This window comes from Carcharodon carcharias, chromosome 22 (assembly GCF_017639515.1).
Source record: "Carcharodon carcharias isolate sCarCar2 chromosome 22, sCarCar2.pri, whole genome shotgun sequence".
Classification (NCBI taxonomy): Eukaryota; Metazoa; Chordata; class Chondrichthyes; order Lamniformes; family Lamnidae; genus Carcharodon; species Carcharodon carcharias.
The window spans coordinates 59,114,767-59,139,887 of record NC_054488.1 but is presented as its reverse complement, the minus strand read 5'-3'; the positions used below and the strand labels follow the sequence as shown (position 1 = coordinate 59,139,887).

At 41.4% G+C, this 25,121-nt stretch overlaps 1 protein-coding gene across 6 annotated transcripts; it reads right to left on the bottom strand.

Annotated features, from left to right (window-relative positions):
• Positions 1-3,016: 3,016 nt before the first annotated feature.
• Positions 3,017-24,923, bottom strand: LOC121293841 (sterile alpha motif domain-containing protein 9-like). Of its 6 annotated transcripts, none has more exons than XM_041217227.1 (3): positions 24,895-24,923; positions 17,349-17,397; positions 3,017-8,629 (listed from the first exon to the last, which is right to left on the bottom strand). In XM_041217227.1, the coding sequence occupies exons 2-3, from the start codon at positions 17,350-17,352 to the stop codon at positions 4,533-4,535; spliced, it is 4,101 nt and encodes a 1,366-aa protein (XP_041073161.1). In that variant the 5' UTR covers positions 17,353-17,397; positions 24,895-24,923; the 3' UTR covers positions 3,017-4,532. The 6 variants fall into 6 exon arrangements, with proteins under 6 accessions (XP_041073161.1, XP_041073160.1, XP_041073157.1 ...); XM_041217226.1 differs by lacking the exon at positions 24,895-24,923 and adding an exon at positions 24,816-24,875; XM_041217223.1 differs by lacking the exon at positions 24,895-24,923 and adding an exon at positions 18,640-18,742 and having other exon boundaries at positions 3,017-8,656.
• Between the last annotated feature and the right edge of the window lie 198 nt (positions 24,924-25,121).

The following is a 25,121-nucleotide window of genomic DNA, read 5'->3' as shown; positions in this document are numbered from 1 at the left end:
GTATAGCTCTAGTGGGGGTGGGGGGAGCATAAAAGATTTAAAAATATTTTAAACTAATGGAAATAGGTGGGAAAAAGAAAAATCTATATAATTTATTGGAAAAAAACAAAAGGAAGGGGGAAACAGAAAGGGGGTGGGAGATGGAGGGGGGAGGTCAAGACCTAAAGTTGTTGAATTCAATATTCAGTCCGGAAGGCTGTAAAGTCCCTAGTCGGAAGATGAGGTGTTGTTCCTCCAGTTTGCGTTGGGCTTCACTGGAACAATGCAGCAAGCCAAGGACAGACATGTGGGCAAGAGAGCAGGGTGGAGTGTTAAAATGGCAAGCGACAGGGAGGTTTGGGTCATTCTTGCGGACAGACCGCAGGTGTTCTGCAAAGCGGTCGCCCAATTTACGTTTGGTCTCTCCATTGTAGAGGAGACCACATTGGGAGCAACGAATGCAGTAGACTAAGTTGGGGGAAATGCAAGTGAAATGTTGCTTCACTTGAAAGGAGTGTTTGGGCCCTTGGACGGTGAGGAGAGAGGAAGTGAAAGGGCAGGTGTTGCATCTTTTGCGTGGGCATGGGGTGGAGGGTGTTGAGGAGTAGGGGGTGATGGAGGAGTGGACCAGGGTGTCCTGGAGGGAACGATCCCTACGGAATGCCGACAGTGGGGGTGAAGGGAAGATGTGTTTGGTAGTGGCATTATGCTGGAGTTGGCGGAAATGGCGGAGGATGATCCTTGAATGCGGAGGCTGGTGGGGTGATAAGTGAGGACAAGGGGGACCCTATCATGTTTCTGGGAGGGAGGAGAAGGCGTGAGGGCGGATGTGCGGGAGATGGGCTGGACATGGTTGAGGGCCCTGTCAACGACCGTGGGTGGAAAACCTCGGTTAAGGAAGAAGGAGGACATGTCAGAGGAACTGTTTTTGAAGGTAGCATCATCGGAACAGATGCGACGGAGGCGAAGGAACTGAGAGAATGGGATGGAGTCCTTACAGGAAGCGGGGTGTGAGGAGCTGTAGTCAAGGTAGCTGTGGGAGTCGGTAGGCTTGTAATGGATATTGGTGGACAGTCTATCACCAGAGATTGAGACAGCGAGGTCAAGGAAGGGAAGGGAAGTGTCAGAGATGGACCACGTGAAAACGATGGAGGGGTGGAGATTGGAAGCAAAATTAATACATTTTTCCAAGTCCTGACAGGAGCACAAAGCAGCACCGAAGTAATCATCGATGTACCGGAGAAAGAGTTGTGGAAGGGGGCCGGAGTAGGACTGGAACAAGGAATGTTCCACATACCCCATAAAGAGACAGGCATAGCTGGGGCCCTGTGGAATTCACTACCTCAGAGTGCAGTGGATGCCGGGATGCTGAATAAATTTAAGGAGGAGATAAACAGATTTTTAATTAGTAACAGGTTGCAAGGTTATGGGGTGAGGGTGGGAAATTGGAGTTGAGGCTGAAATGAGATCAGCCATGATCACATTGAATGGCGGGGCTGGCTCGAGGGGCTGAATTGCCTACTCCTGCTCCTAGTTCTTATGTTATGTTATGTTATTGTTCAGTACCTCACTTTGTACAGACATTTAGATATACTCTACAGATCACTTGTAATTGTATCAATCTATGTGCTATATTTCAGGTAACTTCTGATCTTCCTAGTTGATGGTTATTGCAAATCATTTTTCCAAACCAAATTAATTTTAGTAGTTGAGTTAATCTCATGGAGAGCCATGAGAAAGCAAACTGTCAATAGGGCTTTCATACCTTGATCAGGTGGAGTACTTCTGCACTGGTAAGTCACATTGCAGCTTTGAATGTTTGATTATTTCCTATAATCAAATCTTATACCTGACTTACCCCCTGCTATTTGATGACATTAACCTTTGACACTTCCCTACCTGCTTCATTGTTCTAAATTTGACTACTGCTTCAGCTTCTTTAGGTGTGATGTTAGTCTGCTTGTGATTGCCTTCCAGCTTCTCCCTCTCCAGTACTCCATAATTACCTTAAATTTAACCAACAGATCCCTATACATACTAGGCCAAGTCCCTCCATTTTTTTCTTCTTGCACAATTTAGTTCTACTTTTCCCACCTTCGTCTTTGGTTACCTTGATTGCCATATGTTCCTTGGCAACTGAAAAAAGACTTGTATTTCTATAACACCTTTAACAAGCTCAGGATGTCTCAAAGAATGAAGTATACCAATGAAGTACATTTGAAATGTAGTCACTGTTGTAATGTAGGAAATGCGACAACCTGTTTGTGCACAGCAAGCTCCCACTAGCAGCAGCGTGATAATGATAACATAATCTTTTAGTTATGCTGAGTACACGATGACTTTTCTCTGATATAGCACCAAGGGATAGTTCAGTCCACCTGAGATTGGAGACAGTTTAACATCTCATCCCAAAGGCAGCACCAGCAGCACAGCACTCCCTCAGCACTAAAGCGTCAGCCTGGATTTTTGTGCTGCAGTCTTGACATGGGATTTGAACCCAGGCCCTTCTTACTTCTCAATACGATTGCAATATACAACTGGAAAAAATAATTTGGGGAACAACTATCATTCAGATAGCCTATCCTTTCCCATAAGGGAACAGCAGATGGTTTTAACATTTGATCAGGTTTCGTTGTGGAATGGAAAGAGTACCTGTAAATGCAAAGTCACCATTTGTGATAAAAGTGGGTGGAAGAATTTACACACAGTGATCTACCAGCTCTCCCGCAACCAGAAGATCCAAAGCAGAACACGATAAAATCAAGGAGGCTGAGTGAGCCACAGACGTCTGAATCCTTCCATTTAACACAGTAAGAATTTTGAGAAAATGTGGGTCTGTGCACTTTCCTTTAAATTCATATTTGCAGGAGCGATCTTTTGCAGCTGAAATGAATGGTATTTTATCATCAGACTTACATTACAGTTGTAGTTAGACTGGAATAATAAGTAAGATCAGTTATTGATATGATCGACTGTAAGTGAAGAACACTGCCACTGTTAAGATTAATATGCCAATAACTTAAATTAAATATTCCAATTTCCAAATGTCCAAAAAAAACTTTATTCCTAAAGTGTTACCAAGTGGAAACAGTTTACAAATAATTTGCAATGCTGAAAATCATCAATACAGATTTTAAAAAAAAGACATCCACCAACATTTTCAATTTGGATTATATCATTTTGAAATCCAAGATTCCAAAAGCATTAAAACATAGTAGAACTTCACAAATTTCTTTTCTTTCCCGCTCATTAAACATTGCTAAAATACAGTGCTCAATCCTTAAAGTACACTGACAATAAGAAATAAAAAAAATCTTATTAACACATTTGAAATCATGTTAATTTAGTTAGGAAATCTATTCAAGTAAAGACATAAACATTCTGAAACCAATAAGTTCCTATACAGGGAAGGGCAAGTATGTAAGGGATGCGTGAAAGGTAACTTTATGGAATGATGACAGCAATCTAAAATGTGCCCTGGCTTGAAATGCCTGTTTTCAGAAATCAGTGGAATACCTATTCTTCTCCATAATTAACAATGAACTGACTAAAACATGTTATTTAGTGGGTCAGTATTACTCTTGTAATTGACATTCTCTCATTTTGCATTGAGGAGTTTAAGAGCCATCGTTCCAAACAGTTACTATTCACACATGTCCCCTTTGTATTAGGATAGAATGAACATTTATATTTACCACAGCAATCCCAGCAAAGTAGGCAGAAACATTTTTCACAAGCACTGTTTATCTGAAAACCAGTCCAACACACATGCATGCTTTCATGTCCATACAGGTAGAAGGATGCAGACTAGTATCATTCATCTTCAACAGGTCAAACTGAAAAAATTCTGTTTTTAATTTTTAAGTCCATTCAGCTACAAATTCAAGTTTTACCAAGGATTATTGTTTGATTCAAGTGAGATGATGTGTTGAAAAAAGCATTGCAACATCTTATACATGGTTTGTTGGCTCTTTGATCCAAATGGCCTTTTCAGGTTACATGCATTGTTAGACATAGAAATACATAGCAGTTACAATAGACATAGGCCATTTGGCCCAATCTGCCTGTGACAGTATATAAGCAAATAATACTAATCACATTTACTCACCCAATTCCCTTCATTTTTCCAAGCTAATTCTGACATCGTTTCTGCCATTGCGTCTGAATCTAATAGTGAATTCCATAGTCTTATAACTTTCTGGGTAAAGTAGTTCCTCTTTCTCTCTATTCTAAAGCTCTTATACTCAGTCTCATATCCATGCCCCCCCCACCCCCCGCCCCTTATTCTAGTCCACTCAATGACTGGAGGAGGTCTGCTTCTATCTACCCTACCTTTTAATATATCTATGTAATATATCTATAGTCTATCCCAAGCTCTAATAATTTAAATTTCTATCAGACATGCTCCTAATCTGTATTGTTCTAATGCCTAAATTTTATACTACCATAATGTGAATTTTCTATTACAATGTTCAGAAATAAATGTTGCCTATACAGCACTGAGTACAATTAACTCAATAATAAGACAAGAGTTAAATAATGCAATCCACTGATTACAAATTACCATCCTCGGTCTCATTCTTAATATCATAAGCAACACAGCCTCGCAATGTAAATCCTAAATAAAATGAAACTCTTCTGCTCTCAGGTGGTATTAAACATTTGGGTCCGCGATGGATAGGAACCTTACTTTCTCTGCAGTGCCCTTGAACATAAAGCTTGTTTCCTTCAGCCCACCCCTCAAAGCGTTGTGGCTTGTTTGGATTTACTTCCTGTTCGTTATCTTCTCTAATGTATGTGTTGTGGATAAACCGCTGAAAGCCACTTCCAGATCCTAAGAAAAAATGAGGGTAAGTAGGTTTTTTCTTAGCCTGGACGTCCTTTATTTTGGCCTTGTACAAGTCATTCATGGTGTTTAATGCATTGATTAAACACCTATCGTTTTCCTCTGCTGAATCATTGTCATCTTCAGCTTCAGCTTCTGGCCAGTACAATAGTACCTGTATGAAGTATGGGATAGCGGACTGTCCTGGATTACACAGATAGTGGCTAAGCTTACAAAATTCCTTTTTCAACATCTTAGCTACAGAAAAGCCATCAGTGTTGACGGCTAAAGCGATCTGTGATAAAATGTAGTTTTGTAGATCATTTTTGTCAGGAAATCCTTGTCCATCGGTGCACAACTGTATTATTTTGATTAGATCTTTACAAGCCAATGAAAACATTTTTGTGAATCTTCCACCACCCAGGTAATAAATTTTGTGACATTTTAATATGGGCATCAGATGGTTCATCTTTTCCTGTTTCACTATCTTGTCTCTGGAATCATTGAAGAAACAGAAGAAATATGAGAATTGTTTTTCACATTTGCTTAATTTCTCAAAATGTTTCTCCTCAGTGCGTTTGTCAGGCTGAAAGTAGGCCATGTGTTCATAAATTGTTTCCATTGCTTTGCAAATGTTGTTGTGTAATCCTTTTAATCTTCCATGAAACTTGGCCCATGCAGTGTCTATTTGTTCTGGGATCCAATCTGTCAGCAAATACTTCACCAGGTTTATGTGGCAGCCATCCTTGGATTTGAATATGTCAAGTAAAGGCATGCATTGCACAACATAACATGCAACCTCTACTTCACCGAAATAGCCAGCATTATTCCAGTCAGTCTCTGACTTGGATGCTTCCTGGGAACTCTGGAAAGCATCAATTGCCTTTAGTGCCAGCTCTATTGTTTTTCCAATTCTCTGTGGAGAAGATTGTTGTTTGTTTTGCTCTTCCAAGCTGAAGAGCCAGTTCTTATATATTTGACCTTCAGTGTGCAAAATGTAAGAATTGGATGGTTGTAGTATGTGAGCTTTTTTTACCCATGTCTCAGCTTTTTCAAACTTTTCCTTGTGGCACAAGAATCGAGCAAATTGCTGAGCTACAAAAGCATCTTTAGCAAAATGTGCACAAGCTTTTTCCAGAACATCTTCAGCTATACTTGTTGTCTCTTTTTCACATATATGTGCAATAAGGGAAGAAAAAGGAAGTTTGACTTGATCTGCATTGTCTTTTCTTTTAAGAAACAGTTGCCTAATGAATTTCATTTGTGTAGTGGGCTGGTAATTGAAAAATACATTTCTCTCAAGAAGATGGGTAACGGTCTGACTTTGAGGGACCTTCATCTGATTTAGTATTTGTTCTGCAACTTTACGATGTATTATTCTGATATGCAGGAGTTCTGTTGCAGGTTCATACAAATGAGAGAGCAAACAGCCTGATGTTTGCCTTAATATGCTCTCAAAAGTAAGGTGCTGTAGGTCTTCACTTTGAATATGCTGATTTATGAATGCTTCACACTGAGATCCTGTAATGTATGAATCTTCTACGTAATGATTTAGCAATGCAATGCTTCCAATTAGATCAAGAATAGCAGATTCCTGATCTATACTTTCCAGCAGTTCCTTCACAGATTTTTGAAGATAGTTTAGATCATATTCTTTGGTCATTAGAACAAATGTAAGGATAGAGTTTTCTTTGTACTTACTTTGCTTCTTAAGATCATTCAGTTTCTCATTGAACAATGTTTTTTCCCTGCCTGATAACTTATAAATAACATGCGCAATGTCAGATGCATTGGCAAGTGTAGACCTCTTGCAATGCAGTAAAATGAAGTTTGGCTTTGAAGGGCAATCAGCAACTGCTCGTCCCAGATGGATTTTCAATTCCTCAGTGTATTCCTCATCACAATCTTCAACAAGCAGAAGCACTGGTAAATTCTTGCCACTCTCTTCATTGTTCTGTAATTTTTTTGCCTTATCACAGACAGATTTTACAGGTTGTGATGTGTTGACAGTTGCACATGTAAGTCTTTTCCTGAAGTCCCAAAGGATGTGATGAGCCACAGTACTCCCTCCACTGCCAGGTTGGTGACTTATTGTTAAAGTGATTACCGATTCCTTTGAATCTGCTGTTTCTAACACTTGATTCAGATGGTTATTCACTCTTTCATATGCATCTCTTTTTATAATTTTCCCACAATGTCCATTCTCAGCAAGCCAGAAATTCATCCAGCTGACTTTACCACCTTTGTAAAAATGCATTTCCTTGTCTCTGATTTCTGTCTGCCACTCTTCATCACTTGCATCAACATTTATACAGCTGCACTCATCTGATCTCAGTACTTCAATACAAGGTAGCAGATCTTCATACTTTGTGCCATCACACAGCAACTGCTTGACACTTAGTCCTGAAGATTGTATGGTCTGAATCATGCTGTCTAAATGGCTAAGCTTTGTTCCTACAATACTCAGGTTGTTAAGAGTCTCTCTATTACATGTTTTCTGAAAAAGATTTGCCCAGCTATTGTAATTTTCTCTGTTTTCCGCAATGCATTTTATGTTATTTCTGCCATTCATTCCAGCATAGAATTCATGAAATGCCTGTGCTAGTAGCTGATTTGCTGGCGACAGCAAAAGAAAGAATACCTCAAAAGTCCCTAGGGGAAGGATTGTATTGCAGATTTGTGATATCATCTTTACCAGATGCTCCCTTCTGGTTTCCATCCATGTTTTTGAATCATAAGGTTTTTGCCCACCACTGTCGTTTTGCCCATTGCAAAATATCCAGCTAGTTTGATGAAATGAACCCTTCATGAGATAATCAGCCAATGAATTACTTTCAGTGATGCAATCTTCTAAGAAATAAGGACTAGCTTTAGGATATAGACTACATAAACCTTGCACCTTAGAATTGGGGTCAAAATCTAAAACACAGAAAAATTTCATTCCTAGCAAAAATCTGAGATTCTCTAAATCTTCCTTTTTGCAACTGTCAGTGACTAGAATGTACTTCATTTCATTATTCATGTGTTCCTTTATACTGATGAACAGTTCAGATAGTTTCCTGTACACATCGTCATTGGAAAGCTCATCATTGCGCTCTGCTTTTTCTCTTTCAAAATCTCTGTCATGAACATACTCGGGCATTTCTTCAATTTTAACTACACGAATTGAAGAAGCTCCTTCTCTTTTGTAGATTGAGGGATGCTGATATTCTGCATGTCGCCTTTTGGACATTTGGAGGTCAGGAAGTCTCACTACATAAAAACTCTCTTTCACCACTGATAATGATGGAACAATGTCAACTTCAATCACAAAACTCTGCTCTCCAGTATCATCACCAATCACTTCAACAAACCTTGGTGGACGAATTGAACGTTCAGCATCGGCTTGGTACTTTTCTAAAAAGCACTTTATGACATACTTGTCTCGTGCCTCAACAAAAAGTTCTTTCTTGTGGACAGCAACACCCACTATCTCACCATGTGCATATTCTCGACCATCCTCAACTCCAAAATGAATTGTCCCATTGGTTCTACAGTTCATACATGCAGCTGCAAACTTAGCAACCTCTTTTGCAAATTTTATTTTCTGCTCAAACTCATCTCTCTTTGCAGCAAGCTGAAAAGATTTAAACTCATGACATGGAATAATTAAATTTTTCCCACCCGTTTCTGGTGGGAGTACATTGCCTCTTACGTACTTAAATTCTGCATCTTCTTTGTCAAAAGGATGGGGGTTGCACTGAATGTAAGCTCTCGGTTTCTCCTCCAGGACAGTAGAAGCTGTTTCTGCCCCATTCAAATGAGCTACTTCATCTGGGCGTTTCTCTGAGAAATAAAATGCTATATTTATGTCTGAAAAATCAAATGAACAAACTGCTCAATGAAAGTAAGTTTGCACTGTTAATTTAACAGTTGCAAAATAAAATCACTTTTACCCGGTAATTGTAATGCTGAATCTGACCTTTCAGTTTCTTCATTATTTGAAATATTACAAGAAAAATTTACATTACCATAGCACCTTGAAGATAATAAAATGTCTCAAAGCTCTTCACAGGAGCATTATTAAATAAAATATGACACTGAAACACTTAAGGAAATATTAGGTCAGATGACCAATGACTTAGTTAAACAGGTGGATTTTAAGGAGTGTCTTTTTTTTATTCTTTCATGTGATGAGGGCATTGCTGGCTAGGTGAGCATTTATTGCCCATCCCTAACTGCCCTTGAGAAGGTGGTGGTGAGCCACCTTCTTGAACCGTTGCAGTCCATGTGGCGTAGGTACACACACACTGCTGTTAGGGAGGGACTTCCAGGTTATGGAGCCAGCAACAGTGAAGGAACGATGATATAGTTCCAAGTCAGGATAGTGTGTAATTTGGAAGGGAACTTGCAGGTGTTGTTGTTCCCATGCATCTGCTGTCCTTGTCCTTCTAGGTGGTAGAGTTCAGGTTTGGAAGGTGCAAGCAAAGGGGCCTTGGTGAGTTCTGCAGTTCATTTTGTAGATGGTACACACTGCTGCCACTACGTGTCAGTAGTGGAGAGTGGATGTTGAAGGTGGTGAATGGGGTGCCAATCAATCAGGTTGCTTTGTCCTGATATTGTCAAACCTCTTGAGTGTTGTTGGAACTGCACGCATTCAGGCACATGGAGAGTATTCCATCACATTTGTGATGATATGTGTATATTTTTATATCTCTTTGTTTATGCATATTGTCTGTGTAGGTCAAGATAAGCTGTGTCTGTGTGTGTCCAGGGTTAATCAAAGGTAAGGTTGTTGGAATCAGATTGCCTGTGATATCTAAGGGATCAAAGGCTAAAGGTGTTATTATCTTGCATTTTGTAATGAGGCCCCACGGCGGTTGTTAACTTACCAGGGAACAGAGTAGATCTGAAATTAGCATTTGGGGGATGAGATTTGAAATTCCTTTGTAGCTGTTCAATTCAAAGGAGTCTCAAAAGTACTAAAGAACATTTGCATTTTACAGGAGATTTGTGAGTAAATAGGGGCAGGCGTTTTAAATTTTATTGACCCGAAATAGAGTAAAATAGGAACAGGAAAGGTTTTGACATTTGGGAACATGAGTTTTCAAAGAGACATTTAAAGATAATACAGAACTAAGATGAAAGGAGTGAAAAGTTATTTATGAAAACAGGGTTTCAGCTGTAGTGGTTGTTGTGGGGGGTGGTCCCACTGAAAGCCAACTCTGGTGTTTTGGAGTGTACTGAAAGGCTGTGAAGATCTTTAAATTGAAGAAAACAACTGTGGTAATTATGGCTTTATTTAGTGTGTAATATAACTTTAAGAATAATGCTTGTTAAGGAGGATCAGATGATCTTTAGAACCCAATAGGAGAGTAGCACAGGCTATCTCTATAGTCAGTAGTTAGTAGTGTAGAGATAGAGTTTGAAGTGAAAGTACACATGTAGTTGCTGTTGAGTACCTTGGTAAATAAACTAAAAGTTTCCACCTAAGAAGTGCTTGCTGATCGGCCCTATTAATAATACCACTCAGCCACAACTCACAACAAACTGGCACAGAGGATAAAACAAGGGTAACAGAAGAAATCAAGTGAAACAAAATCGGCACTGTACGTCGCCCAGTAATTGTAAGTAGAAGCTCCATTAAGAATTTAAGAAGTAATTCCCTCTCAATCCCTACCACAATCCAGAAGAATTGATCCTTTCGATCCAGCCACAGACGATTGGTTTCATTACATTGAAAGCCTCGCGTTCTTTTTTTAAGTGAATGAGATTACAGGGGAAGAGAAGAGGTGAGCGATCCTCTTAAGTACATGTGGGAATAAAACCTATGGCTTGATTGGAAGGTTGACAGCACCAAGTGCCCCAAATTCAAAACATTTTGATGAATTGGTGGACCTTGTGAAGGGTCATTATGAATCAAAACCCTCAGTAACAATGCAAAGGTTCAAGTTTAACTTGAGAAGTAGAGTCCCAGGGGATACAGTTGTAAGCTATGTGGCAAGTTTGAAGCTGTTAATGAAACATTGTGAGTTTGGTACATCTCTAAACAACATGCTCAGGGATCATTTAGTGTGCTATGTGAATGAAGACATAATTCAGAAGAGGTTATTGTCCAAAGCAAATTTGGATTTCAAGAAGGTGCTAGAGATAGCACTGGCCATGGAAAAGGCAGTAAGAGATTCAAAAGACATACAAGGCATGCAAAATGGTGCTGTCCTCCACATTGGACAGGAAACCTCAGCCAAAAAGGGCCCAAAAATGCAAGACTCTGCCTCGAAGTGGGAAACAGCCCCGACTAGCTGGAAATTTTTTTTAAATGACTTAGCAGCGAAAACAAAGAATAATTTCAATAGAGGTGGAACAAGCAGTCTTTTAACAATTGGCAGTTTAAAAAAATTGAATGTTATTATTGTCACAGAAGTGGACATATAATGAGGCAGTGCAAGGAAAAACTCAAGCAGGCTTTTAAAGAAAAGAAAAAACCCAGTGAGATGTATGACGTAGAAGAGCCTGAAACAACAAATTCAGATATTTACTTGTTGTTTAATCTGAAAGTTGGAAAGGCAGAACCAATTTTTGTAACAGTGAAAGTAAATAGCAGACCTGTTAGAGTGGAAACGGACACAGAAGCTTCCACTACAGTAATTGGGGAACATACCTTCAGATATCTGAATAATGGGGAACATCAATTAAATTTAGAAGAAATAACTGCCCAATTCAAAACATACATGAGTGAAGACATTCAAGTCAAGAGGCATAAGTAGAGTAACTGTCCATTGTGGAAGCCAATCGGTAAAGCTACCAGTGTTGGTATTGAGAGGCAGACGACCAAGACTCCTAGGGTAAAACTGGCTGAGGGAAATCAACCTTGATTGGCCACTGAGATTCCAAAAGGAAGCTGAAGTGTTCCTGTTTTGGAAAAGGAGTGTGTAAGGATTCAACAACCTGAAGAAATGTAGGCTGTCTTAAGCCAAAACCTGGAAGAACAGCAGAAGAAACTCAAAGAGGCCCTGCTTGATGACAGAGTTTGAGATGAGGTAAGCAGCCTTCGAAAGGAAAAGGAAAACCTGCTGAAAGTGCTTCACACAACAGAAGATTCCCTCACGTCAAAGTTTGTACCTCTGGATAAGTACAAAGAGAAACAGAAAGAATTCAGCACTTCTCTGAATAAATTGAAGGATGAGTTGACAGAGAAGACACAACAATGCTCAATTTTCCTGGAGGCAGCAACAAATACAAAAAAGAGATGGAAGAGCAGAAGAATCAGCTGCATGAAGCCAAAGAGGCTTTAGAGGCAAAAGTCGCAGAATTTTCTAAGAAGCAGACAGATGATGAAATTTTGGAAGACTCGACCACTGAGCTCACTCAAATCGGACTTACATCTGAGAATAGTCTGGCCAATATTGAAGTCAAAAAGAAGGCCAAGAATAAAGTCAGTGCTAGAAAGAATAAGGCACATAGAAGGAAGACACAGAAACACAAATAAGACGGTAGTCCTGGCAGCATACGAGTACACTTTTGTATACAGGTCTGGCAATCAAATCACAAACACTGATGCATTTAGTCGTTTGCCTTTACAGGCAAATGGTGAGCACGTCACATTCCACAAGAACTTGGTTTATTGTTAAATTTCTTAGATTCCTCGCCGGTATGTGCTCAAAAGATCAGAGATTAGACAAGTTGGGACCCAATCCTATCTCAGTTATGAGAACAAGTTGCTACAGTGTTGGTCACAAGAGTCTGTTTCTGATGAAATGAAACTGTACTCCAACAGAAGACATGAAATAACCAGCCCAGATGGCATCTTATTGTGGGGAGCACGAGTGATAGATACTCCAAAGGGAAGGGAACCACTTTTAATTGAACTACACAGTGCACATCCAGCAATATACCAAATGAAAACCATAGCACACAGGCTACCTATGGTGGCCTGGGATGGATGGTGAAATAGAGAGTTTAGTGAAGAATTGGTGCAATGTCAGCAACTGCAAAAGTTACATTCAACAGCTCTGTTACACCCTTGGGAGTGGTCAGGAAGACCATGGGTGCAGTTACACGTTGACTATGTGGGACCTTTCATGGAAACAATGTTTCTGCTCATTGTGGATGCCCACTCAAAATGGATGGACATATATGAGGTGAAGTCATCAATGCCTTCTGCTACAATTGAGAAGCTACATCAAAGTTTTTCCATTAACAGACTATCAGAAGTAGTCATTTTTGATAATGGCATGGCATTTACAAGTGCTGAGTTTCAATGGTTTATCAGTCTCAACAGTATCACGTATGTAAAAACTTTATCACACCACCCTTCCTCAAATGGACTGCCGAAAGGGCAGTTCAAACATTCAAGGCAGGCATGAAGAAGCTAACTGGAGATTCCGTAGGAACCAAGCTTTCTTTTCCGTTACAGGACCACCACACAACAACAAGCATCACACCTGCGGCATTATTGATGAAGTGCCGTCTCAGGATGAGATTGAGCTTAATAATGCCAAATTTAGAGGGGAATGTGGAAAGGAGTCAGAAAAGCCAGAAAACTAGACATGACTGGCATACTCATGAGAGGAAATTTACTGTGGGAGAGACAGTATATGTGAAGAACTTTGGAGAAAGGCCAAAGTCTTTACCGGGTGAAATAGGTGTAGTGACTGAACCTCTATCTTACCACGTGGAGGTGGAAGGCCGAGTCATACCAAGACATGTGGGTCATCTAAGGAAGAGAGAAACAAATCACCAAGAATTGATTCCACCAGTGATCATGACCAGGCCAGCATTTCCTGTTGACAGTACTCAACCCAATACAGACATGTCTGATGATCCTGTAAGAGCTAAGGATACAGAACTTCAGGTGCCCACTGACGCACCTGATGTTCAGGCAACTCCTGAAAAGGAGGTACCTATCAAAGAATCTGAAGTTGTAAAGCTGAGATGTTCCACACGCATAAGGAAACCACCTGAAAGACTGAACTTGTAAATTACTTACCAGTGTAAATATTTTGTTGTCTTGAGAAATTTGTAAATATAAAATGTATATCTGAGTAAAGGGGGAGGGATGTGGTAATTATAATTTTATTTAGTATGTAATATATCCTTTAAGAATACTGCCTGTTAAGGAGGATCACATGATCTTTAGTACCCAATAGGAGAGTAGCATGGGCTACCTCTCTGGTTAGTAGTGTAGAGATAGAGTTTGAAGTGAAAGCACATATGTAGTTGCTGCTGAGTACCTTTGTAGATAAACTAGAAGTTTCCACCTAAGAAGTGTCTGCTGATCAACTCTTCAATAGTACCGACTCGGCCACCACTCACAACAAACAACTCAGTTTTGGGTCTGGAGAATATTTGTCCTGAGAAACAGTTTTATTTAAATCTTCCTTTGGAGAACCCATGTCAGCATGGATTAGGTCTGGGAAGTCATGGATTGTACTTCTGCTTAAAGTGAAAGCAATTTCTCGGTTTGGGTAATATTTCCTGGATTTTATGGTTAAGAATCTATAAGGGTTGTTGCCAAAAAGATAGTTCTATTGTGTACCTTTAATAAAACATTTAGGGGGTTATTTTGTAAGGTTTTTTTCTAACTGTGTATTTTTTATCTTGAGTATTTACATTTTATTTTGTTTTCCCTTTTCTTTTAATAACTATTTTAATCCTTCAAATTTTAAAAGTTATCACTCGAGCCCTGTGCTTTTGTGTTCAGTAGCTTTCACTCCTTGATTCTACAATACAGAAAAGAAAATTATGATCAGTTGAGATGGATCTCAAACTGAGATCTGGCTTGCTCAGCATTAATATCAACTGTGGTCGTAATACACCCCTGACCTGTGCCTTATAGATGGTGGACAGGGTTTGGGGAGTCAGGAGGTGAGTTACTCGCTGCAGAATTCCCAGCCTCTGACCTGCTCTTGATGCTATAATATTTATATGGCTAGTCCAGTTCAGTTTCTGGTCAATGGTAACACCCCAAGATGTTGATAGCGGGGAATTCAGCAAGTGTAATGCCATTGAATGTCAAGGGAAGATGGTTAGATTCTCTCTTATTGGAGATGGTCATTTCCTGACACTGATGTGACACAAATGTTATTTGCCACTTATCAACCCAAGCCTGGATATTGTCCAAGTCTTGCTACATTTGGACTTAAACTGTGTTAATATCTGAGGAGTCAGGAACGGTACAGAACGTTGTGCAATCATCCACAAACATTCCCACTTCTGACCTTATGATGAAAGGAAGGTAATTGATGAAGCAGCTGAAAGAGTATAGCACACTATCCTGAGGAACTCCTGCGGTGATGCCCTGGGACTGAGATGACTGGCTGCCAACAACCACAACCATCTTCCTTTAGGCTAGGTATGACTCCAGAGAGCAGAGAGTTTTCCCCCTAATTCCCATTGACTCCAGTTTTGTTAGGGCTCCTTGATGCCACACTCGGTCAAATGCTGCCTTGATGTCAAGGGCAGTCACTCTCACCTCACCTTGGGAGTTCAGCTCTTTTGTTCATTTTTTGGACCAAGGCTGTAGAGGTCAGGAGCTAAGTGGCCCTGGCAGAACCTAAATTAAGAGTCAGTGAGCAGGTTATTGTTGGGTATGTGCCATTTGATAACACTGTTGATGACACCTTCCATCACTTTGCTGGTGATTGAGAGTAGACTGATGAGGCAATAAATTAGCCAGGTTGGATTTGTCCTGCTTTTTATGGACAGGACATCCCTGGGCAATTTTCTACATAGCCGGGTAGATGCCAGTGTTATAGCTGTAGTGGAAAAGCTTGGCTAGGGGCGCAGCAAATTCTGGAGTACAAGTCTTCAGTACTATTGCCAGAATGTTGTCAGGGCCCATAGCCTTTGCAGTATCCAGTGCCTTCAGCTGTTTCTTAATATCACGAGGAATTAATCGATTTGGCTGAAGACTGGCATCTGTGATGCTGGGGACCTCAGGAGGAGGCTGAGATGGATCATCCACTCGGCACTTCTGGCTAAAGATGCAAATGCTTCAGCCTTATCTTTTGCACTGATGTGCTCGGCTTCCCCGTCATTGAGGATGGGGATGTTTGTGGAGCCTCCTCCTGCAGAGAGTTGTTTAATTGTCCACCACCATCCACGACTGGATGTGGCAGGACTGCAGAGCTTAGAACTGATCCGTTGGCTGTGGGATCACTCAGTTCTGTCTTTCGCATGCTGCTTCAGATATTTGTCATACAAGTAGTCCTGTGATGTAGCTTCACAAAGTTGACTCATTTTTAGGTATACCTGGTGTTGCTCCTGGCATGCTCTCTTGCACTATTCATTGAACTAGGGTTGATCCCCTGGCTTGATTATAATGGTAGAGTGGGGGATATGCCGGGCCATGAGGTTACAGATTGTGTTCAAGTACAATTCTGCTGCTGCTGATGGCCCACAGCATCTCATGGTTGTACAGTTTTGAGTTGCTAGATCTGTTTGAAATCTATTCCATTTAGCATGGTGATAGTGCCACACAACACCTCTTTTCCCCTTAAAGGAGGAAAGCAATGTAGAGAGGTGGAGAGGTTGATGGGGATTGGGAATTTCAGGGCTTGGGGCTTTGGCAACTGATAGCATGGCCATCAATGTTGGAGCAATTAAAATCATCAGCTAAAGAGGCCAAAATTAAACGACTGCAGATATCTCGGAGGATTGTGAGACTGGAGGAGATTGTAGACGTAGAGAGGGATGAGGCCATGGAAAAATTTGAAAACAAGGACAAAAATTTTAAAATCAAGATGTTGTTTGACTGGGAACCATTGTAGGTCAGTGAGCACAGGGGTAATAGGTGAATGGGATTTGGTGCGAGTTAAGACACAGGGAGCAGAATTTTAGATAACCTCACACTTACAGTGGAACATAGAAAACCAGCCAGGTGTGCATTAGATTAGACAAATCTAGAGGTAACAAAGGCATGAATAAGGGTTTCAGGAGATAAGCTGAAACCAGGCGAAGTCAGACAATATTGGGAATTGGAAATAGACAGTTATAGTGATGATGTGAATATGTAGTCTTATTAAATTTCTATAAATTTTTATTTCTCTATCTTTCAAATAGATAGTCCCAGACAGACATTTTATTGAAATTTATTCATGCTGTGCGTTCATGGTTCAGATGGGGATTCTGAAGATCACTTTGGATTACTGCAGTTTCTTGAAGTTGAAGCCAAAAATCTGAATGTTGTATGAGGAACTTCAAAAATGTCATATAATCAAGTACCTTAGTTTTAGAAAGAAAACTGTAATATGTACGCACTACTTACAGTATTCAGTAAACATTGGTGTTAACTGGTAAACTGTGTGACTGAAAAGGCTGAGGTAGCTCAACACCTCAGGTCAAATCTCCTTAATGTTTACTATCAGAAAAATCGACCCTTTAACACACTTTCAAAGCAATGACATTTTCTATCACTTTAAGTTTTCTGTGTAATCCATTTTGTGATAAATTATATCCTTCCTCCCCTCCAGCCTGTTGAACTTAGAGAATGTTCTATACATACTGCAACATCAAAAATTGTGCTTACATTACTGAGGTTAAGAACTTTAACAAGTGTACTTACCCATTCCTGTTTTTTCAGTGACCCAGCAAATATGTTTTCAGCAGTAGATCTTGATTTGAAAAATCAAACAGAAAAATATTAGTGTGGAAACTATCCAATTGACATAACTGACCTCTCTGTATTTCTACTAACTATACAAAAATACATTTTCTTTGGAAGCCAGTGCTCATATACGTTTTGTTCACAAACTGCAATATAGAAAGAAAAGAACAAAATAACTCGTGTAGCGTCATTCACAGCCTCAAGATTTCCAAATCTGCTTTACAGCCAATGAAGTACTTTTGAAGTACTATGCTATAAGAAACATGGTTGTCAATTTGCACACAGCAAGCTCCTACAAACAGCAATATGATAAATGAGAAGATCAACTGCAGGTTGAGAAATAAATGTTAGCCAGAACACTGGCTCAGCTCGCTTGTTCTTCTTTGAATAAGATCACCTCAGAAGAAGTATGGGATCTGTGAATCCTGGACCAAATCTTATAATGGTGTCAGAAGTGGGATTCACAGCAGTAATCAGAATCATAAACTTACATTGTGAGAAGCAACAATCTTAATTAAATGCATTGTGAGTATTGTTGACAGTGGTAGGAAACATCAGAAAAGTTTTGATTAAGTAAAGCCAGAAGTATAATAGCATTGGTATTTCACAGGGAACAGTTGAAAGACAGTTTGGCAGAGAAAGCAGACACGTGTGGAGAGAAAGACATTCCGGGAATTTTAGCAAAAAGTGATGGGGATCACAATTGCATTCTCAGTAGACTTTCTGAGGATGTCTAGTGTTACAATTCCTGTAGGGACTGATAATATTTAAAAGAGATGAAATTCCCAAATGACCAATGGAAATGACCATAGGACAAGAATTAACTTTTTAAGACTACAGCAAACAAACTAAATCAACCTAGATCAAACATTAATTAACAGGCAGTAGACATATCAAACTAAAGAAAAACGTATGTTTTGCATTAACTGACACAAGCAAAATATGTCTTATACAACTCTGTTACTCTATGTCATACATCTACCAGATGTGTAGCATTAAAGGGACAATCTTAAAGTCACTCCCATCTTTCCAGCAGAGGTTCACCTCTCCCCACCATGCCAAGTCAGAATTTCCTGTGTCAATTGTTCACTCTACCTGATTTTTCCAGATCCAATTATCATTAAGGCACACCTCGGCTCCCCATTCCTTAAATCTTCACGAGCCCGTCTGATCTGTATCCTTTCTTTTTAACAGAAACTGAGCCCTTTAAAGCATTCCTGCTTTTTCACAGCAGCAGATATTTTTTTACCTGTGTGTCTCAGCAGAAACTTTTCTTCTGTAAGATACTACCACTCAACACTTCAATAGGTTTCAGTTTAAGCTCTTTCCCCATGGCAACCCGAGATCATATGGCCAATTCTCTGAACTCAGATGTTTAATAGGAATTCCAGTTACGCCCTTTGCAAAATTCTCTTTCACTTTTGATTTGAAGGGACATTTTAAAACATAATTGTCTTGTAAAATTCAGTGTTCATGACATCAGAAAGACAAGCTTAATTTAAAAAGGGGGCAAGAAGGGTTAGCATACGGGGCACAAATTTGCACCTTACAGTAAAATTTTAAAAAAGATTTAAAGAGAAATGTTGATAAGTTATGAGAAAAAAAGCAATGGTTGGTATGAAAGCAATCCTGTCCTGCATAAGCAGTTACACCTCAAGCAGGAGGTGCATGAGACCCAGTGTTATATGAGGAAAAAGTAGAACAAATGCTAGAACAAAATATTGCATTATAGGCAGAAATTAATTCTTAGTGAGGAGTTAAAAGGTGGAAAGGAGGTTTTGAGGGAGTTGGCTCAACACCACACAGTTGCATGCCCAGAAGAAGAATGTCCCAAGTTTACCTAAAACCAGAAGCAGAATGTCCCAAATTTACCTAAAATCCAACAGCTTCTGGCACATCAGCCAGCTTCTGGCACATCAGTGGTGGCTGCTGTCTCCTAAACCAGAGCAGGTGACACCAGCCCTTACTGGGACAATATAGTTGAGAATGTAACCCCCTCTGCAGCACCTCTTTGATACAGGAAAGACAAGAATATACCAGTGTATGTGCTCACCCAAGGCAGGGCCAAGGGACAGCCTAGCCCCAAGACTGAATGGAATAAAGAGAATAATGAACAACCACCCATGTTCACAGAAGAAGAGAGAGAGGCCACCACCGTAACCATACATGGGTCCCTTACCCCACTAAGGTTTAGGATCTAAAGGGAGGAGCTAGGGACGATGGTAGATATGACCAGTGACCCCTTTTACCTCATAACGAAATAGGAAATGTTTAAGGCCACCCACCCAGAATTAGAGAACGGTGATCTTAAACAGGTCCTCCTGACTGCATACTCCCTAGAGATAAAATATGAAATACATCAGAACACTGATCAAAGGCATGCTAGTGGAGCTGGAGGCAGGCTTGTGGGAAGTACTAGGCAAAAAGAACATTGACTTCCACCAACTCCTAGTTAACACCAAGCAGGACCTACCAAAAGCTTGATCGTATTTTCAAAGGGGCTCCTAAACTGTTACCAAGGCATAAGGGTGGGCAAAGGTCATCATTTGGATTTCCCAAGTATCAAGAGCCACTTTTTGAACAGTCTCTGTCCATTAACTGGAGGTTTACAACACCAAAACAAGCGCCTGGGAGGAGTTGTGTATCTATTCCCACACCATTTCGAAACAAATCTGTGGTAACATCCCTCGAACGTCAGCTTATATTAAGGTAGTGACCATCAAAGGCCAGTTACCTAGTCAGAGATCAGGACCATCCAGAAATTCGGTGCCGAACAGGACACCCCAGCTTGTTGTAATTGTAACCATCTGGGCCATCATGCCCTTGACTGCCACAGTAGGAGTGCGGAGGTTGACAGTAACAATGAGCCCTGTTTTGCCCCTCCTCCTGTACAGCTAAGTCCCCGATCCCCTGTTGAACAGAGGCTGGAGAAGGTGGAGACAGCAATAAAGGCCATGCGAATTAGTAACAGAGTTTGGCCAGTTGCTACATCCATCAGGTACCCAGGCAAGTGACTTGAGAGTCCCAATGACTCCAGCAAGCCTTCAACAAAGAGGTGGCCCCCCCCCCCCCCCCACTTTCTGATACGATGCTAGCAGGTCATTGCTATTCCACACTGGAGGCTCTTGATACTTGGGAAATCAATAGCTCTGCCACTACGAAGGATGTGCCCTAAGTCTTATCAGGCTTTGCAGAGGAGTATGAATGAGCCACCTCTAATGGCCACAAGGTAAGGGTGATTCTTGAGTTTGTGCCACATGAATTTGGCAGAAACATGAATGTGGAAATGTGTCCTAACCCAATGGGACATGCACCCATGAAGCAGTACTCTCACCCAGCTGAGATATAACATATATTCAATCCACTGTCGAGTCCTTGTAAAAACAGCGTGTTGTTCACAATCATCAGTGTGCTTGCGCACAAACAGGAGAGAGACTGCATCCTGAGTGGGGCACAGCCAGAGTGGGTATTTGGAATTTGGTGCAAAGCGTGAATTCGGTGCATAGGGGACGAGGTGCTCTTTGCATTTTTTCCTTGCTATCCAACTTCTTATTCAGAGCATGCTGTAGTGGTAGAGGCTACAAGGGAAATGAATCACTGGTAAGTAGTGGGTAAGGTATTTACTACCTTAATAGCTTATAGTTTAAGGTTTTTTTGTGGTTTGCAGTTTGTATATTCTACAGTAACGAGGATCAGGAAAGAAAGGCCCTAGAGCAATTGACTTAAAAGGTTTAATTTAAAGGGATAAATCATGGCAGGAGAGCTCTAAGCCGTGGTGTGCTCCTTGTGCTCCATGTGGGAAGCCAGGAACATTTCCAGTGCCCTTGACCAGCATGTGTGCAGGAAGTGTGTCCAGCTACAGCTCCTGGAAGCAGCTGGGGACACTGGTGTATCCGTGAGTCTGAGAGCATCGTGGATAGCACGTTTAGAGAGGTGGTCACAACGCAGATGAAGGGACTTGAGGAAAGAAGGGAATGTGTGACCACCAGGCAGTCCAAAAGAAACAGGCAGGTAATTCAGGAGTCCCCTGGGGTCCCGCTCACAAATCAGTATTCTGTTTTGGAAGCTGATGAGGGCATTGGTTCCTCCAGGGAGTGCGAACAGAGCCAATCTTCTGGCACCACAAGCAGCCTGACTGTACAGGAGGGGAGGAAGGGAGGAAGACCAATAGTAATAGGGGATTCTATAGTCAGGGGAACAGATAGGTGCTACTGTGGCCGTCAACTTGACTCCAGGATGGTATGTTGCCTCCCTGGTGCCAGGGTCCTGGATGTCATTGAACGGCTGCAGGGCATCCTGAAGGGGGAGGGTGATAAAGCAGAGGTCATGGTACATGTTGGTACCAATGACATGGGTAGAAAGAGGGATGAGATCTTGCATCAAGAATTCATGGAGCTAAGCAGTAGACTAAAAAGCGAGACCTCTCGGGTTGTAATCTCTGGATTACTCCCAGTGCCACGTGCTAGCGAGCTCAGAAATAGGAGAATAGCGCAGATGAATACATGGCTTAAGAGTTGGTGCAGGAGGGAGGGTTTTGGATTCCTGGATCACTGGGACCGTTTCTGGGGAAGGTAGGACCAGTACAAGCAGGACAGTCTACATCTGAACCACAGTGGGACTAACAACCTTGCGGGCGGGTTTGCTAGTGCTGTTGGGAGGAGTTTAAACTAATTCGGCAGTGGGAGGGGACACAGAATATTAGCAGAATAGGGACACATCATAATACAGTAAAACAATCAACTCAGAGGGAGTACAGCTGCAACAAGCTTCAAGGGAGTAAGGCAAGGCTGGACGGCCTCTACTTTAATGCCAGGAGTATTACATGTAAAACGGATGGGTTACAGCTGAGGATTGACATGTGGAATTGTGATATAGTAGCCATCACTGAGACGTGGTTGAGGGAAGGGCAGGATTGGCAGCTCAACATTCCAGGAAATAGAATCTTCAGGCGAGACAGGGAAGAGGGTAAAAGAGGAGGAGGCACATTGCATTATTAGTTAAGGAGTAAGTTACTGCAGTAAGGAGAAATTATATCTTGGAGGGGGCATCGAATGAAGCTTTGTGGGTAGAGGTTAGGAATAAAAAAGGGGCAACCACATTATTATGTGTTTATTATAGACCCCCAGATAGTCAGTGGAAAATTGAGCAAATATGTGCACAATTTGTGGAGGTGTGTAAAAACAATAACAATAGGATAATTATATTAGGTGATTTCAACTTTCGCAATATTAATTGGTATAGGCATAGTGTTAAGGGCTTGGATGGAGTGGATTTCTTGAAATGTGTACAGGAGAACTTTTTAGGTCAATATGTAGAGCGTCCAACAAGGGATGGAGCGTTGCTGGACCTAATTCTGGGGAATGAAGCCGGACAGATGGTTGAGGTGATGGTGCGCGAGCATTTTAGCAATAGCGACCACAACATGGTACAGTTTAAGTTTGTTATGGACAAAGAAATCAAGTTGCAAAAAAATATTTTGGATTGGGGGAGAGTGGATTTTAGTAAAATAAGGCAGGATCTAGCCAAGGTAGACTAGGAACAGTTACTTGTGGGGAAATCTACAGAGGAACAGTGGGGGGTGTTCAAAAAGGAAATGGAGAGGGTACAGGCTCAACATGTCCCTCTAGGGTGATAGGAAGGAGTAACAAGCCCAGAGAACCATGGATGACTGGAGATATTCGGGTTATGATGAGAAGGAAAAGAGGCTTTTAGCAGGTACAAGGGGAGCAAATCAGCAGAGGCATTAATGGAGTATAGACAGTGCAGGGTGGAGCTTAAGAAACCAATTAGGAGAGCAAAGAGGGGATATAAGAAAGCTCTGGCTGGTAAAAGTAGGGAAAATCCCAAGATATTCTATAAGTATATCAATGGGAAGAGGATAACCAGGGAAAGAGTAGGGCCCATTAGGGATCAAGGGGGCAATCTATGGGTGGAGCCAGAGGACATCGCTAGGGTGTTGAATGAATACTTCACATCCATCTTCATCCAAGCAAATGAGGATGAAGGTATCGAACTCGGGGAGAGAGACTGTGAGGTTCTTAAGCAAATTGAAATAGGGAGTGACAAGGTATTGGAGGCGTTGGCAGGCTTAAAAGTGGACAAATCTCCAGGTCCGGATGATTTGTGTCCCAGACTGCTGAGGGAGGCAAGGGAGGAGATTACAGGGGCTTTGACCCGAATTTTTAATTCCTCTCTGGCCACAGGGGAGGTGCCAAAGGATTGGAGAACAGCTAATGTGGTTCCACTATTTAGAAAGGTTGTAGGGATAAGCCAGGGGACTATAGGCCATTGAGTCTCACGTCAGTGGTAGGGAAACTATCGGAGAAAGTTCTGAAGGAGAGGCAAGGTTTGACCAGGGATAGTCAGCATGGCTTTGTCAGAGGGAGGTCATGCCTAACAAATTGGATTGAATTTTTTGAGGAGGTGACCAGGTGTGTAGATGAGGGTAGTGCAGTGGATGTAGTTTATATGGATTTCAGCAAAACATTTGACAAGGTCCCACATGGGAGACTTATAAAGAAGGCAAAGGCACATAGGATACAGGGTAATTTGATAAGGTGGATTCAAAATTGGTTTAGTTGTAGGAGGCAGAGGGTGATGACAGAAGGATGCTTTAGTGACTGGAAGCCAGTATCCAGTGGCGTACCACAGGGATCTGTGCTGGGTCCCCTATTATTTGTCATTTATATAAACGACATAGATGACTATGTGGGGGGTAGGATTAGTAAGTTTGCGGATGACACAAAGATTGGCCGGGTGGTTAACAGTGAGGTTAATTGTCTTGGGCTACAGGAAGATATAGATGGGATGGTCAAATAGGCAGATAAGTGGCAGATGGAATTTAACCCTGAAAAGTGTGAGGTGATATACTTTGGAAGGAGTAATTTGACAAGGAAGTATTCAATGAATGACATGGCACTAGGAAGTTCTGAGGAACAAAGGGACCTTGGCGTGTGTGTCCACAGATCTCTGAAGGCAGAGGGGCATGTTAGTGGGGTGGTGAAAAAGGCATATGGGACACTTGCCTTTATCAATCGAGGCATAGATTACAAAAGTAGGGAGGTCATGCTGGAGTTGTATAGAACCTTGGTGAGGCCACAGCTGGAGTAGTGTGTGCAGTTCTGGTCACCACATTATAGGAAGGATGTGATTGCACTGGAGGGGGTGCAGAGGAGATTCACCAGGATGTTGCCTGGGATGAAACATTTAAGTTATAAAGAGAGGCTGGATAGACTTGGGTTGTTTTCGTTGGAGCAGAGAAGACTGAGGGGCGACCTGATCGAGGTGTACAAGATTATGAGGAGCATGGATGGGGTGGATAGGGAGCAGCTGTTCCCCTTAGTTGAAGGGTTAGTCACGAGGGAACACAAGTTCAAGGCGAGGGGCAGGAGGTTTAGGGGGGAATGTGAGGAAAAACTTTTTTACCCAGAAGGTGGTGACGGTCTGGAATGCGCTGCCTGGGAGGGTGGTGGAGGCGGGTTGCTTCACATCCTTTAAAAAGTACCTGGATGAGCACTTGGCACGTCATAACATTCAAGGCTATGGGCCAAGTGCTGGTAAATGGGATTAGGTAGGTTGGTCAGGTGTTTCTCACGTATTGGTGCAGACTCGATGGATCGAAGGGCCTCTTCTGCATTCTGTGATTCTGTGATCAGAAATTGAAAAATCAGTTTGAGGAAGAATAAAACAAAACTTGTGCAAGTTTATAGAGATACTAAGATTTGAAAAAAA